General features: G+C 35.7%; 1 protein-coding gene across 4 annotated transcripts in view; it reads right to left on the reverse strand.

Annotated features, from left to right (window-relative positions):
* The window catches only part of LOC108744618 (carcinine transporter), a 144,291-nt gene that overhangs the window by 1,765 nt on the left and 126,615 nt on the right, over positions 1-15,911 (reverse strand). The window contains exons 4-7 of one of the 4 annotated variants that reach the window (XM_025974691.1): positions 13,860-13,974; positions 3,618-3,810; positions 3,300-3,558; positions 980-1,229 (exon numbers count right to left, since the gene is read on the reverse strand). In XM_025974691.1, the coding sequence (XP_025830476.1) occupies positions 980-1,229; positions 3,300-3,558; positions 3,618-3,782 (674 nt within the window). In that variant the 5' untranslated portion in view covers positions 3,783-3,810; positions 13,860-13,974. Of the gene's footprint in view, positions 1-979; positions 1,230-3,299; positions 3,559-3,617; positions 3,811-6,325; positions 6,782-8,355; positions 8,705-13,859; positions 13,975-15,911 lie in introns of those variants that run through there. The other 3 variants (XM_025974693.1, XM_025974690.1, XM_025974692.1) reach the window with 3 other exon arrangements.

Raw genomic sequence — 15,911 nt, forward strand, 5'->3', positions numbered from 1 at the left:
ACTAGATCAGCTGAGCGACGTTAGTCGCCTAGATCCAGGCCCGTAATGAAACAAATTGTACGTTCAAATTTACAAAGACGATTTGCGAGCTCAATGGTCACTGAATTGAAAAATTGTATAACACTTTTTTGTTGTATTTTGTGTCAGGAAGCCATGGTTTCTTTTTTAATTATTATAACTGGGACACCCTGTATAATTGTTTTCAAAATTTGCATTTTTTTTTTTGAATTAAAAATTTTATTATTTTCAAAACAATAAGGGTAAAATATTCTTAACATATCTAAAATCCTCAGTAATGACGACATACATGATAATTCCGGTGGAAAGGCTTAAGTAAAAAAAGTGTTTCGACAAAAGTTGCATAATTTTCCCGAGGAAATTGTAGGATGACCTTGAATTTACCTTTGTGGTCGAATTTCAAAGTTATTTCAAGGTTAAGTCAGCCTCTTTGAATAAAAACCCTTATTGTTAACTCCGGATTATAAGGGCGGTTAGAATTGTACGTTTGGCCATACCCTACTAAAGTATTAAAGGTCATTTAAGGTAATTCCAAGGTCAAAAAGTAAAATAATGGATTTTCTATTTTTCTCTTTTCAATTTAAAGCTTAAGGGAGAAGTCATTGTATAAAACAGATATGGATAACTAAACACTGACATTAAACTTTACCTCGGTGGTAAGGTGAAAAACCTTTTACAATGTAGGAATAATGGAATATTAACCTTCCATCCTAAGCTCTAAGTTGGAAAAAAATCATTACATTGACTTATGATCTTGGAATATAATAGGGTGTAATACCCCAATGTAGATTTTAAACAGATTTTGCACATTAATTTGAGGTAACTTATACCGAAAAAAGAATTGAGAATGAATTTTCAAATTAATATTTAATATTAACCACTGGAAATTTCGATGTGTTATCCATAATTAAAACGTTTACTTCCAAATTAAGAAAACTATTGGTGTTAAAAGATTTCTTGCCTTGCTATTTTGGAAAGAATCTTTTCAGCATCCCTATATCTTCCTTGGGCTAAAAGCCACCGAGGACTTTCCGGTAAAAGCTTATACAGCGTGAATAAGAGAAGGAAGGGCAGGGTAGTGGTTAATGATAGATTTCTCCAGTCTCTAACTGCCCACACTATTATTGCTAATGATACCAACGCTAAGGAGTATGCAATGTTGATAAGAATTGTTACCAATGTTCTATAACGAGGTCCAACCAATTCGATAGCTAAAATAAAATTTATCGGTTATTACTGAGAATGTATCTTGCGACTTTCTCCTTATTAATAAATATCTAAGTTAGGGGTGCGAGAAATTCAGAACAATTAGCTTAACTTTCCATGCATTTAAAATCTTAACTAGAATCCTACAGAGAAGGATAAGGAACATATTAGGAGAAGATTGATTTGGGTTTAGAAGAAATAGAGGAACGCGGAAGGTCATTTAAGGGTAACAACACAGAAAACGAAAGAAAAGGGAAAGGGCGTGTACATAGTCTGGGATTCGTAGATTTAGAAAAAACTTTTGACAATGATAAATGGGACATGATGTTAAATACATTGGAAAATTTAAGAATGAGATGAGGCAAAAGAATGACATATAATTTGTATAAACAGCAACTTGTAGAACTTGAGCAGAAACGTAGAGAAGTAAATATAAACATCATTAAAGAGAGTACAATTTTAGGGATAGATATAGAGGGGCAAAATATTAGTATGCTTAGATTTGTAGATGATATACAAACAAAAATATTAGTATGCAAGGGAACATAAAGACTGAATATAAAGATAGGAGACGAAAGATTAAAAGAAGTTGCTAATTGCCGGTATCTAGGAAGTCAGATAATTCAGGATGGAAGAAACAGTAGAGATATAAATAAAAGTAGGAAAAAGACAATTTTAATGTAGAAATTCGAAACAAACTGTTAAGGTTGTGTTTGGAGCACGACTCTATACGGGCGCAAAATATCGAGGGTAGGCACAGCGGAAAAGAAAAGGTTAGAAACGTTCGAAATGTGGTGTTACAGATGAATGATGAGGATAAAAATGTTCAGTCTCTCAGAGTCTCTGAAAGCGAGACTCGAGTCTCCGTCTCTCATCGAGTCTCTCTGGTGTCGCTGAGAGAGACTGTCGAGAGACTGTCATAAAAACTGTTTAGCGTCTCTGAACGAGAGACTGGAGTCGCTCATAGAGAGATCCTCATTTCGTATCCAGTCTCTGAACGAGAGACTCGAATCTCTGAACGAGAGACTCGAATCTCTCAATAAGTGGTGTCTCGATAGACATGGTTAAAATTTTCTAAGTTCAACATATTTCAGAGATCCCAGTCTTTCTACGGGAGACTCGAGTCTCTCAATTTTTCAGTTTTATTCATTGAGTCTCTCTGTGAGAGACTCGAATCTCTCAATTAACGATTTTATCGTTCGAGTCTTTCATACAGAGACTGTGAGAGATCCATAAAAACACCTAGGCAATAATTGAGAGACTGTAAAAGACTATGAGAGACGCTCTCAGAGACACTGAATGACTCTGAGAGAGGAGAGAGCGACTGAAAATTTTTTTCTAGGGGAGGTATTAGAAAGAATAGGAGAACAGAGGATTCTATGGAAGTCAATAAGAAATAAGTGAGATAGGTTGGTAGGATACCTTCTTAGGCATTAAGGTTTAGTTAGAGACACATTAGAAGCAGAAACAGGAGTTAAGAGTAGAGGTAGACGTGAACTAGAATACTGTTAGCAAATACTTAAGGATTGGGGATGTTATAGTTTCAGAAAATTACGAAGATTAGCTCAGGATAGGAGTAAGTGGAGGAGCGTGTCCAACTAGTCTTGAACTTTTTAGATGATAGTGATGATTTATCGAATAGTGTAACAGAAACTTTGTTCCTACAGGGTGTCGCACGATCACACACAGCTTTTCAATATCGATTTGAATTTTCCAGAAATTAGACGATCTCGTCATGACTACACTGTTTGCTTATCGTCGAATTTCCGGAAAATTCAAACCAATACTCAACTTATTATAATAAAACAATATGCTTGTGGTAAATGCAACCAGTTTATGGTACAGTCAGACGGCAATGGTCTTTCGATAGCTTTATGTCTTTAATTTATGTCTCATCTAAAACCCTTACTTATTTGAGATTCATGCCATGCTCCAATTTGGGTTGTTTTTGCCCGGATTATATATAATGTGACATTCGTATTAAATGTTAGCAGCCATTGCATGCTTTTATCTTTTCAATATTATTAATAGTTCTATAAGATCTACAATCATTAGGAATTAATTCGTGGACTTACCTAAAACATATGGGGTTCCAAGTATTGCGGGTACCGTGAAACCTACCCCAACCCTAAACGCTATCCAAACATAATAATTAGTCGCAAAAGTTGTGGCAAACCCAAAAATAGATTGGATCGTAAGGTAGATATAGAACGACGGTTTTCTACCGAGCCTGTCTTGGGCATAACCAAATATGTAATTTCCTATTAAACCACCTACTCCGAACAATACCAGCGCCAGTGTCACAGAGAAATCGTTCTCGCAAACCAAGTCCCACTGGAAATCGTTAACAAAGACAGTGCCTTAATTGCAACGACAATTTAGATGTACCTTACATCCATTACAACCGTGTTCGTAAACTTTGATCTGTCGTAGTTCCATCCATATTTGCAAGGGATCTGTTTTTGTTCGAAATTATCGTCTAATAATGTTGTCTCGTTGTCTGACGAAGACGCGTTATTATAATCAATGCTGAACATTTTACATTTGCTGTAATGCATTTTACCATCTTTTTCTATTGTTGGAATGCTGAAAGTTATAGTTAGGTAGATACCTATCACTGTTTGTGTTTCTGATTGAAAATCTGTTGTACTTTACAAGAAATGAATGGGTAATGTAAGGCAATGGATATTCGATAAATTTTTCGGTGGTTTCTGAATTAAAAATTTGCATTTATATTAAACATGACGGACGGTGGGTGCGGTGGAAAAGAAAAGGTTAGAAGCGTTCGAAATGTGGTGTTACAGGCGATTGATGAGGATACTGTGGATAGAGAAGGTTAAAAATGAAGAGGTATTAGAAAGAATAGGAGAACAGAAGACTTTATGGAAGGCGAGATAGGTTGGTAGGACACCTTCTCAGGCATGAAGGTCTAATCAAAGACATATTAGAGGCAGAAACGGGAGTTACGAGGGGTAGAGGTAGACTTCGATTAGATTACTGTTCGCAAACAGTTAAGGATGTGGGTTGTTCTAGTTTTAGGCAATTGTGAAGATTAGCTCAGGATAGGAAAGAGTGGAGGTACGTGTCCAACCAGTCTTAGGACTGACAACATTAAGATGATAATGAGGTTGATAGGACACCTTCTCAGGCATGAAGATCTAGTCAGGGACATATTAGAGGCAGAAACGGAAGTTAGGACGGGTAGAGCTAGACCTAGATTAGATTACTGTTTGCAAATACTTAAGGATGTGGGAGTTACAGTTTTAGGGAAATGCGAAGATTAGCTTAAGATAGGAAAGAGTGAAGATACGTGTCCTACCAGTCTTAGGACTGACGACTTTATGATGATTTGTATTAATATAAGATATATATGCTTTCAAACATTACTAGTTCGCTTTAAGAATAGTTATTTGTATTTAGGTTTAGTAGGTACTTTTCTTTTTATCGGACATGCGAAGATAGCATATTTATCAAAATAGAATTGTGTAAAATAAATATATAACAACAAATAACTTTAATAACGCTTATATAGATGCTTACTAAAACTTTGTTGGAAGATCATCCAAAAAGGATTGTAATGAAATNTTTAAAACGTGCCTAACAATAAGTGCGGTAATTTCGGCTTCGCTCCGCGTGGCAGAAATTCACACTACGCCACTGACGGTACCCTAAAATTGGATACTTAAAATGGGGAACCCTATTACACGTCCGGATTTAAAACGTGCCTAACAATAAGTGCGGTAATTTCGGCTTCGCTCCGCGTGGCAGAAATTCACACTACGCCACTGACGGTACCCTAAAATTGGATACTTAAAATGGGGAACCCTATTACACGTCCGGATTTAAAACGTGCCTAACAATAAGTGCGGTAATTTCGGCTTCGCTCCGCGTGGCAGAAATTCACACTACGCCACTGACGGTACCCTAAAATTGGATACTTAAAATGGGGAACCCTATTACACGTCCGGATTTAAAACGTGCCTAACAATAAGTGCGGTAATTTCGGCTTCGCTCCGCGTGGCAGAAATTCACACTACGCCACTGACGGTACCCTAAAATTGGATACTTAAAATGGGGAACCCTATTACACGTCCGGATTTAAAACGTGCCTAACAATAAGTGCGGTAATTTCGGCTTCGCTCCGCGTGGCAGAAATTCACACTACGCCACTGACGGTACCCTAAAATTGGATACTTAAAATGGGGAACCCTATTACACGTCCGGATTTAAAACGTGCCTAACAATAAGTGCGGTAATTTCGGCTTCGCTCCGCGTGGCAGAAATTCACACTACGCCACTGACGGTACCCTAAAATTGGATACTTAAAATGGGGAACCCTATTACACGTCCGGATTTAAAACGTGCCTAACAATAAGTGCGGTAATTTCGGCTTCGCTCCGCGTGGCAGAAATTCACACTACGCCACTGACGGTACCCTAAAATTGGATACTTAAAATGGGGAACCCTATTACACGTCCGGATTTAAAACGTGCCTAACAATAAGTGCGGTAATTTCGGCTTCGCTCCGCGTGGCAGAAATTCACACTACGCCACTGACGGTACCCTAAAATTGGATACTTAAAATGGGGAACCCTATTACACGTCCGGATTTAAAACGTGCCTAACAATAAGTGCGGTAATTTCGGCTTCGCTCCGCGTGGCAGAAATTCACACTACGCCACTGACGGTACCCTAAAATTGGATACTTAAAATGGGGAACCCTATTACACGTCCGGATTTAAAACGTGCCTAACAATAAGTGCGGTAATTTCGGCTTCGCTCCGCGTGGCAGAAATTCACACTACGCCACTGACGGTACCCTAAAATTGGATACTTAAAATGGGGAACCCTATTACACGTCCGGATTTAAAACGTTCCTAACAATAGACCATTGTCTGGCAGTAACAAAAATAAGGTTTACGAGTGTGATTTTTGCGTTGAAAGATAGGTTTCCTATTTTGAATAGGTACTTATCCTCTTTTCAAATTTGAAATAATGCAATAGCAAATTCCAATAGTTTCAAAAGAATTATTAAAATATGTTTTATTTACACAAAAAAGTTGAATAAGAAAGTATCCAAAACTAATAGTAACAGTAGTACCTTAAATTTTTTGCTATTTCCATCTGTATACCATTCAATTCTGGTATTTTGCACCAGTGATCAGGTACAGCTGCCATGAACAGTTGGTTGTAAGCGTGGAATCCGCATGGAAATGTACTGGGAAGTAATATGAACCAAAGAACTAGCTTTTGGTATTTTCCGTATTCTCCGACGTCACTAAAGACAGTGTCAATATCCATTTTTCGAAGAAAATGATCAATTAAAAAATAATAAGAACGAAAACAAAACGTGACGCACAAGAGGCGGTAGTGCAGGTCGACTGAATTAATTTTCGTAATCGTTCTTGCCACCAGTTTATTTCCTCTAATTTGATAATGGCATAATTTAATAAAGCTAATATGTTAATTACATGCATTTATGTTGTTCCTCTCTATTCAATTTTGTTGTTGTGTTAAGGGCATTCTCTGATGGAAGGTCCCCTTAGCAATGGTATTTATAATACTTTTCTACTGTTAAGTCACCACATTAAAATTCATACAAAAATATCAATTATCATTATCGTAAGATTGTTTTTAAATTTAAAACATCCCAAATCCTTAACTGTTTGTGAACAGTAATCTATAGGGTTGTTCGGAATGTCATTTCGTTTTTTTTTGTAGAAATGAAAGACAGTTTTTATTAATATTTAATTCGATTTTGCACATTTATAGTATTTGGAGTAAGGAATTGCTTCGTACTTTACATATTCTTTTATAGGGTTGTTCGGAAAGTCATTTCGTTTTTTCCCGACAGAGGATTTAATTGTATTCTTTTGCACCCAACTTCACATTTAAGACGCACAATTTTTATATGCTTTGAGAGCTCATATAGCAAGGCTTGTGTGTGAAAAATTCCAATTAATTCTACGCAGTAGTTTTTGGTTGGTGCCCTTTTAAATATGGAGAGCGATAAGCAGCATTTTCGACATATCTTACTGTTTTACTACAGAAAGGGTAAAAATGCTGTTCAAGCCAGAAAGAAATTGACTGATGTGTATGGAGAAGGTGTGTTGACAGTACGCCAGTGCCAGAACTGGTTCGCTAAATTTCGATCCGGCAATTTTGATGTCGAAGATGCACCACGTTCGGGAAGGCCGGTTGAAGCTGATAAAGACGCGATAAAGGCATTAGTTGATGTGAACCGGCGAATAACATACGTGAGATCGGATTGAGGTTAAATTTATCAAATTCAACAGTTTATGACCACTTTAAAGGCCTAGGATTATCCTCGAAGCTCGATGTATGGGTTCCCCATGTTCTCATAGAGAGAAATCTGTGCCGCCGCATTGACGTCTGCGATTCGCTTCTCAAACGGCACGAAAATGATCCGTTTTTGAAGCGCATCATCACTGGGGACGAAAAATGGGTTGTATACAACAACGTCAAACGCAAGAGGTCATGGAGCAAAAAAGATGAACCGGCTCAAATCATTTCCAAAGCCGATATTCACCAAAAAAAGGTGATGCTGTCTCTTTGGTGGGATTTTAAAGGAATCGTTTTTTTTTGAGCTTTTACCGGATAACACAACGATTAATTCGGAAGTCTACTGTCATCAGCTGGACAAACTGAATGATGCACTTCAACAGAAAAGGTCAGAACTAATCAATAGGAAAGGTGTAGTGTTTCACCAAGACAACGCGAGACCTCACACAAGTTTGGTCACTCGCCAAAAGCTTTTACAGCTTGAATGGGATACAATGCTACACCCACCATATTCTCCAGACCTGGCACCGTCGGATTATTATTTGTTCCGGTCACACCAAAATTTCTTCACCTCAAATGAGGAGGTCAAAAAACCCCTCGATCAGTTTTTTACCAGCAAAGACCAAAAATTTTATGAGCGTGGAATTATGCTACTACCAGAAAGATGGCAAAAGGTGTTGGACAAGAACGGTCAATATATAATTTAATAAAGCATTTGTTTATTATACGAAAACTGTCTTTCATTTTTACAAAAAAAAAACGATATGACTTTCCGAACAACCCTATACATGCATAATATATGTTCGTAATCTTCTTGATTTTACTTACAGTCCAAACGAAAAATTCTTTTCCTGTGGCTATTTAACCATGTGCATTATGGTTACATGAGGACTTTGAATAAAAACGTTTAAGTTCCCATATTATACGAACGAGGAGGGACGGTGTTCTTTGATAGTCGTTTTGATCGCTCGTTGTTTTGGCTCTTTAGTTTAATACTCCTAAGGGCTTTCTCATTTTCTCTCTCTCTTTTACTCGTTTACTGCTCATATTGCTTACTTATGGATACCTTCTTAGGAATTGCGAGAGAACAACGTCACCATCCTCGTCGAGGCGGAGTTGAGCACGTCCGGCATACTTGACCCCATAATTAGAGACGACGGATGAACCCAAAGAAGAATCTTGGCAATAGATCACATGCTTCTCTCTTGTACACGACGACGCTATTATGCACATCTTCGCTGTCTTGCACTCCCTCATCATCGTCACGAAACCATACACGAATTTATTAGCTTTATATGAGCTCTTTAGCTGACTACACACTAACTGAGCCCCAGAATCAAAACCGGTGCTTTGAGTCTCCCCGTTGTGCACTGTGGTGGTTTCCTGTCAGTAGTTGTGGTGGTGTGGGATATAATGGTCAAAAGTGGTCGACCTAGGGTATTTTCATATTTCGGCCAAGGTGTTCTAAAAACTCTCCTACTTTAGCGATTATAGGTCGACCACTGGCCACTAAACACAATGTTCTCGAATGTTCTAGAACTGATTGAACCGGAATAATCGAGAATCTTCTGGAATGTTCGAGGACCGTTGTGTGAATAAGTGGGACCACAACAACTTCTGTTACTAAATAGAAAATGTTTGCAGTTTCCTATAATGCTCAATATATCTCCAGTGTGGGGTGCGGTTCTGTGAGTTGTTCATCGGCCGTTAAACACCCGTTTAGAATAAGTAAGAATGTATTAGAATGTTCTTGTTGGACGGTCTTTGGCTAGAATGTTCTCGAACGTCTCTAGGTTTGATCTCAGTTGTAATTCACTAGAATTAACTGGACTAGAAGAATAAAGAAACTTCTGGAATGCTCCAGGAACATTCTGTTTGAGTAGAGATCAGTTCTGACAGTAAATTAGGACATTTTCATATATTTCGAGCGGTGTCTTAAATAGAATATGTTTGCAATCTCCTATAATGTTCGATATTATCGATATTCGGTAGGGTGAGGACCTGTCATCTGTGAGTCGATCGTCGGCCATCCAAAACACGTTTAGAATAAGTAAGAATGTACTAGAATGTTTTTCAATGTTTCTAGTGTGGTATATAACTAGAATGTTCTCGAATGTCTCTAGCTATGTCCTCGGTTGAAATTTAGTAGAATTAACTGGACTAGAAGAATCGAGAAACTTTTGGAATGGTCGAGGAGCATTATGTTTGAGTAGTAGATATAATGTTCGATATTTTTCCAATTTATTGGTGTGGATATGCGATTCGATTCATTTTTTATAGGGTGGTAGTCAGTTAGACCATTCTCGAATGTCTCTAGGCTGCGATATATAATTTTTTAAAGAATTATTATTTTTTATATTTGTATTTGCATTCACATATTTTTTCCTATTGTGGTGAAATATTGTGTTTTATCTAACGCTTTTAATGTTAATACGATAAATAGTTCAAAATTTCTGATTATATCGCTCTATAATTGTTGCAACTGTAAATAATTGAAATACGTCCTTCAGTTTTTTTTATCATAAATTACGTCACAGTGCCGCTTGGAATCAACGTTAGTTTTGGTATTAGGAGATCATAAGTCGGCAAACGTTAATTTTCATTTAGTTTCATAATTAGTCGCAAGGACCAGCACGTGCCGGATAGACTTTTAATTGGGAGGAGTCAAACTAATTTGATATAAACTCGTTTGCTTATTAGTTGAAAATGTAAACGATATTTAATTGGCACCTGTTGAACTTCATTTTAAACAAAAGACCAGTTGATAGGAGAATATTATACACATTCTATTAGGCTTTTGAAAATGGCTTCTTTGAATGCGTCGTTAAATAATTGGTATTTAGATGTGGTTCTGATAAATTAATTAAAAAAATAATAAAAAATAAAAAAGCTTTTTAGACGTAATTATAATCTTATTTTTGTATGGTTAGGAAATACAACATTTTTGTGCTCAATAGGAAATACAACTTTTACCATTACTGTTGTCGCTCAAAGAAAATTGATTAAGGACCTTGTGACTTTATGATAATTAATTTTATAAAGCAAGTTTGTAACAAAAATCACACTCTAAACCCAAAATTCTACAAACTAATCACAATCCCAAAATGCGTTGAGAGACTCAGTTAGAAACATAATTAATGTTAAATCTAAGCTTTATTATATTGTTACGATATCTTTTTAAGAATTTAATTGCTGTTAGTTCAGTCATAGTAATGTAATCATTGAATTGAGTGAAAATTACAAAAAAGCATTCGCTGAAAATTGGATAATATTATATAAGATTTAAATCGATAGGTCGTGGACTTCGGAGGTCTTCATTCATCATGGTCACTTCGATCTGTATTGATTGATGAAGCCACGGGGTGGTGAAAGAACGAGTAACTACTTACTGTTGTGAATTACGAAGTTTTTTAAACTTTATGTGGTTGTTATCAAATTAAAACAAAGTTCAGTTTCATACATCAAAAACTTAGGAATTATCGAACTCAGAAGGCAATAACGACAACAAATTCGGATATAACGTCAACATATTTCCGAAATTATTCAGTTTTTCTTGTAAATTTGTACTGTGTTTGTACTAAGTTCTATTTTAAGAAAGTCACTCGACTCTCATCGCTCTGCAGCATCGTATCAGTTATTGTAGGTACATGCGTACTACATAGGTATGCGATGAGAGTATTATGTATTTATGACCTCTTCAAAAACCTTTTTATACGTTTTCTTTAATGACTTAATAAAGTTCGAGGTTCTTTTACAATACGTAGATATACTTAATCAATGAAGACCGTCATCAAGCGTTACATTCAACACAAACGGTCCATAAAAGAGTAAGCAGTCCTGTCGACTTAAAAAATAAACTTAATCGTCATTTTAAGCAGTGAAAAAAGAACACTGAAAAACGTTAGATATTGTATTTTGATGTTATGAAATTTAATATTGTTGAGATAGTCAAAATTCCCGAAACATGTTCTGATTAAGTCATATTTAAATGACAAATTGAGTACGCATCAACAATAAATATGCAAAAAAGTTGTTTTGTTTAAAAAGGAACTAAAATGTGAAAATGTGACAGACATCTGACTAATCTAGGAGTATTTGTTGTAAAAAACTAATGGAACGCATTGCAACAATACCCCGAATAACGTGATTCGTTGAATTTCGGCAGTGAAAGCTTACGGGTAAAGGTCCGTACACACTTATCGGATTTACCGGACGGCACGGAACGGAACGAAAAATATATAATATCATACGAAACACATTGAAAATACCATCAGTTAAGAACGGCGTAACATTTTCTCGTAAAAAAGGGCGCAAAACCCAGATTCTCAACGTGTTTCACCGAATGACAACCTTAAAAAAGATATTTACTTTATGAATGGTTCCATAACCGTCATTGTTTACGTTTTTCACTGATGTAGCTGCTTAATTGTTATCGCAATTACTGTATGTCGCCGATTCACGCCCAGGGCCGGCTTTGGATTGCAACTTCGTCTGATTTTCTTACAATGGTTTTGTCCTTTAACCCTCTGTACCTGTACAGTAAACTAGTGCAGTTACAGAATAGAATAACGTTGTCATTATTGGGCCCGATGATTATGAAAGTATAATATAAAGAGAAATAGTCAAAGAAAATTTCTGATTTCTTTTGCAGGAAATGATAATATTTCAATACATTTTTATATTCGTATGCAGATTTATATTGTTGATTATAAATTTTTATTACGAACGAATCGATAATGTGAACAACTCTAATTTCATTTGTATATTAATCCGGTAATGAATTAAATTGGATTTAATATCGCTAAAGGTTCACGCATTACATATTACCAAGAGGAAAGACTGTCGGCTTTTTTACGTAAGCTATATAATATACTTACGTATTATGTAAATCCTGATCCTTTCAAATCGAAACCAATAGGCTTATCGGTTAAAGTCATAAATTTTCGACTGCATTATGTTCATGTCCTATTAAATATCAATAAACCCAAATGCCTACCACGAAACCCGCACTTGTCGCGCTAATTAAAATAATTTTTGTTGACGTTTAGAACAAAAATATGCTAATTAAAGTTACGGGATTTCTTTCGTTGAGCATATAGATACATGTTTAATTAAATAATTTGACAGTGTTGATTTTTAATGAATAAATGATGACTTGGACCACCATTAGTGGCCAAGAACTGACTTCAATTTGATATCTGATGAAGAAACACTTGCACTGAGAAGCTACGAATGTAGAAAAAATGTAAAATCAATTTTAATAGTAACAAATTACAGTACAGAGCATTGCAATCATCTATTCACCAAGTTTATTGAAGGTTTTTTGATGATTTTTGAGGGTCCTACTTGGAAGGCATATAAATTATAAATTTTCTGTTAACTACTTTTGCTAATAGCATCAGTCACAATCAGGGCCGGACTGGTCCGGGGTGCAGGGGTGCAAATGCACCCCGAACCAAATGCCTCCCGGACCAAATGACTCAAAATATGTGAAAAAAAAAAGAGAAATTAATAAAAAACCTAATATTTTTTTAATAGTTTTCAAATTTTGTTATAAAAGGAAAACAAAAAACAAACTATAAAAATATCATTTATAAAGAAAATAAAAAATTTTTAAAACAAGACCAAAGACCGAGGCAAAGACAAACGCAAACACTTTCCCTTCTAAACCAGGCCATTTGGTTACATCGCACCGCGGCCCAAAATCTTTAGTCCGGCTCTGGTCATAATTTTCATTTAAAGTATGTACTATCTAAAGCTACATTGAGGTACGACGGCAACGGTAAAATCCGTTGAAATTTCGACGGGTTATACGACAATTGTACTTTGTGACGTATCATTTCGAATGAGGTATAATGCACCTATACATAAGGACGTTTCCTATGTGAAAATAATAGACGTTTTATCCAAAAATGTTCAATAGCCCTTTAGAACCTATCGAGGTGTATTGTATATAATGACTAAGCAGTATCTAATAACGCAAAAAGTAACGTACTACGTATAATAACAGCGAGTTTAAGTTCGAAGGCCTCAAACTGGCAAGTAAAAGAACAAACCTTCTTTATAACGTGTAGCATCTTCAATAGGGCATTTTCATATATCGCAATGTGCGGACGGTTGTTACATGATGACGATAATGATGCGACCGCAAATTATACTTTGCGAAAATAATAAAATATCTTCTAGTATATTATATGTGTAGATACGTGTACTTTATACTGAATCACCCTAGAATTGAGCAATAATGTATGATAGTTGGTCAATTATATATTCCGAGCAATTTTATAGTATTACACACAGTAAATTAAAAGTAATTCAGATGAAATACTTACATACCATTCTCTCAACTTATGGCTTATGAAGTCGGTTTTGATCTTGTATTCATTCAACAAATTCAACACTCCATCGGCCTCTTTTTAGTATTAACCCATGACTCTTGGAGTGGGGCTTGTATTTATGAAATAGATAAACACATAATGGAATAAAATAATTCGAAGTGGTCTATATTCTGTCGAAACTGCCAGACGCGGATCGCGATTTCGATCTTATTGCATCTCATCAGCGCGTCGCAGGCAGCCCCGACAGAACACAGACCAACTTTTACCTGCTGTCTTAACAGCTCGTTTTAGGAAATACCGCAAATGGCGCGGTAAACGCCATCTGTAGTACGATGCTACATTTTAGGATTACGTATGCTCCAACAAGGTCCATTTAAATAAATGGATATCTACTTGCTAAAACGAATCCCGGCGTAGCTAACCTCAACGTGATAGGCAGGTTATCATAATCGAATACAATAATTCGAAGTGGTCTATATTCTGTCGAAACTGTCGAAACTGCCTAGGATTGTACTACAGATGGCGTTTACCGCGCCATTTGTGGTATTTCCTAAAACGCGCTGTTAAAACAGTAGCTAAAAGTTGGTCTGTGTTCTTTCGGGGATGCCTGCAACGCGCTGATGAGATCCAATAAGATCGAAATCGCGATCCGCGTCTGGCAGTTTATATAGAATATAGACCACTTCGAATTATTTTATTGGATTCGTTTCAGCAAGTAGATATCCATTAATCTGCATATTTAAAGGACCTTGTTGGAGCATACGCAATCCTAAAATGTAGCATCGTACTACAGATGGCGTTTACCCCGCCATTTGTGGTATTTTCTAAACACATAATGGTTCAAAAATTATTAAAATAATAAATGTAGAGAATTGGGAAACTTTGGCGGTGTTGTAGAATACTACGATAAAAAGCTCAAACCTCAAGGGTAAAACATGACACTGAACCTATTTCAATGATTAGGTAAGGTGAAAATTATAAAAACTAACTGATAATATGGTTATAATTCAACTGCATAATTGTTCAGTGGACCTTAAAAAACAAAAAAAACAATCAAATTAATTCACTAAACAGTATATATATTCTTCATTTATAAGTCTTTAACAAGTTTTAGAGGTATAATAATAAAAGATATCATATTGTCAACTAAACTCTCTAAACATATCGTTACGAGTGTAAAAATTATTTATTTACATATAAGCAAGAGTTCGTACATTACAAGCAGTTCTTATCGTTTGCTTATTAGATGTTTATACTGGTAATTAACAAAACTTATGGCGCATGTACGCGGGCTTATCTAATCATTTTCTTTTTCTATTATTTAGTTGCTATATTAGAAATGTTCGTGTAGGTATAACAGTTTAGAGGAATGTAAAGCAGTAAATATTGGTGTTTAATGGAATTCTGAGATTGTCCTCTGTCTTCTCGATAGTGGTCGTTCAAGTGATACAAACGACTTTCTATCAGCCGTATTAAACAACATTTATAATTCTTGACTCTTAATTACACAAAACATTAGTGTGTGGGCTTGTATCTATTTTTGTTGTGCTCTTCTTCTTATGGTAAATTGTGAAGAGCACGTTTCCATACAAATATTTTTCATTCAGTGCTGTATTTTCTTAAAAACAACAAAACAATTTTAAAACTGATCGTTTTTTCTAAATAAAGATCAAAGAAAACCGAAGAAACCCCTTTTTGTTTAATTAATTTTAAAACTATTTTAATATTTTAAACATGTTTGTTGTTTATGGACAAATTTATTGAAAAAGTGGAATGGAGATTTCTGTGCAGAAAAGTTCAAATTTAGGAAAATCCATGGAATAGATCTATTGGGTTGTTCGGAAAGTCATTTCGTTTTTTCCCGACAGAGGATTTAATTGTCTTCTTTTGCACCCAACTTCACATTTAAGCCGTATAATTTTTATATGCTTTGAGAGCTTATATAGCAAGGCTTGTGTGTGAAAAATTCCAATTAATTCTACGCAGTAGTTTTTGGTTGGTGCCCTTTTAAATATGGAGAGCGATAAGCAGCATTTTCGACATATC

Source organism: Agrilus planipennis, unplaced genomic scaffold (assembly GCF_000699045.2).
Source record: "Agrilus planipennis isolate EAB-ADULT unplaced genomic scaffold, Apla_2.0 scaffold16, whole genome shotgun sequence".
Classification (NCBI taxonomy): Eukaryota; Metazoa; Arthropoda; class Insecta; order Coleoptera; family Buprestidae; genus Agrilus; species Agrilus planipennis.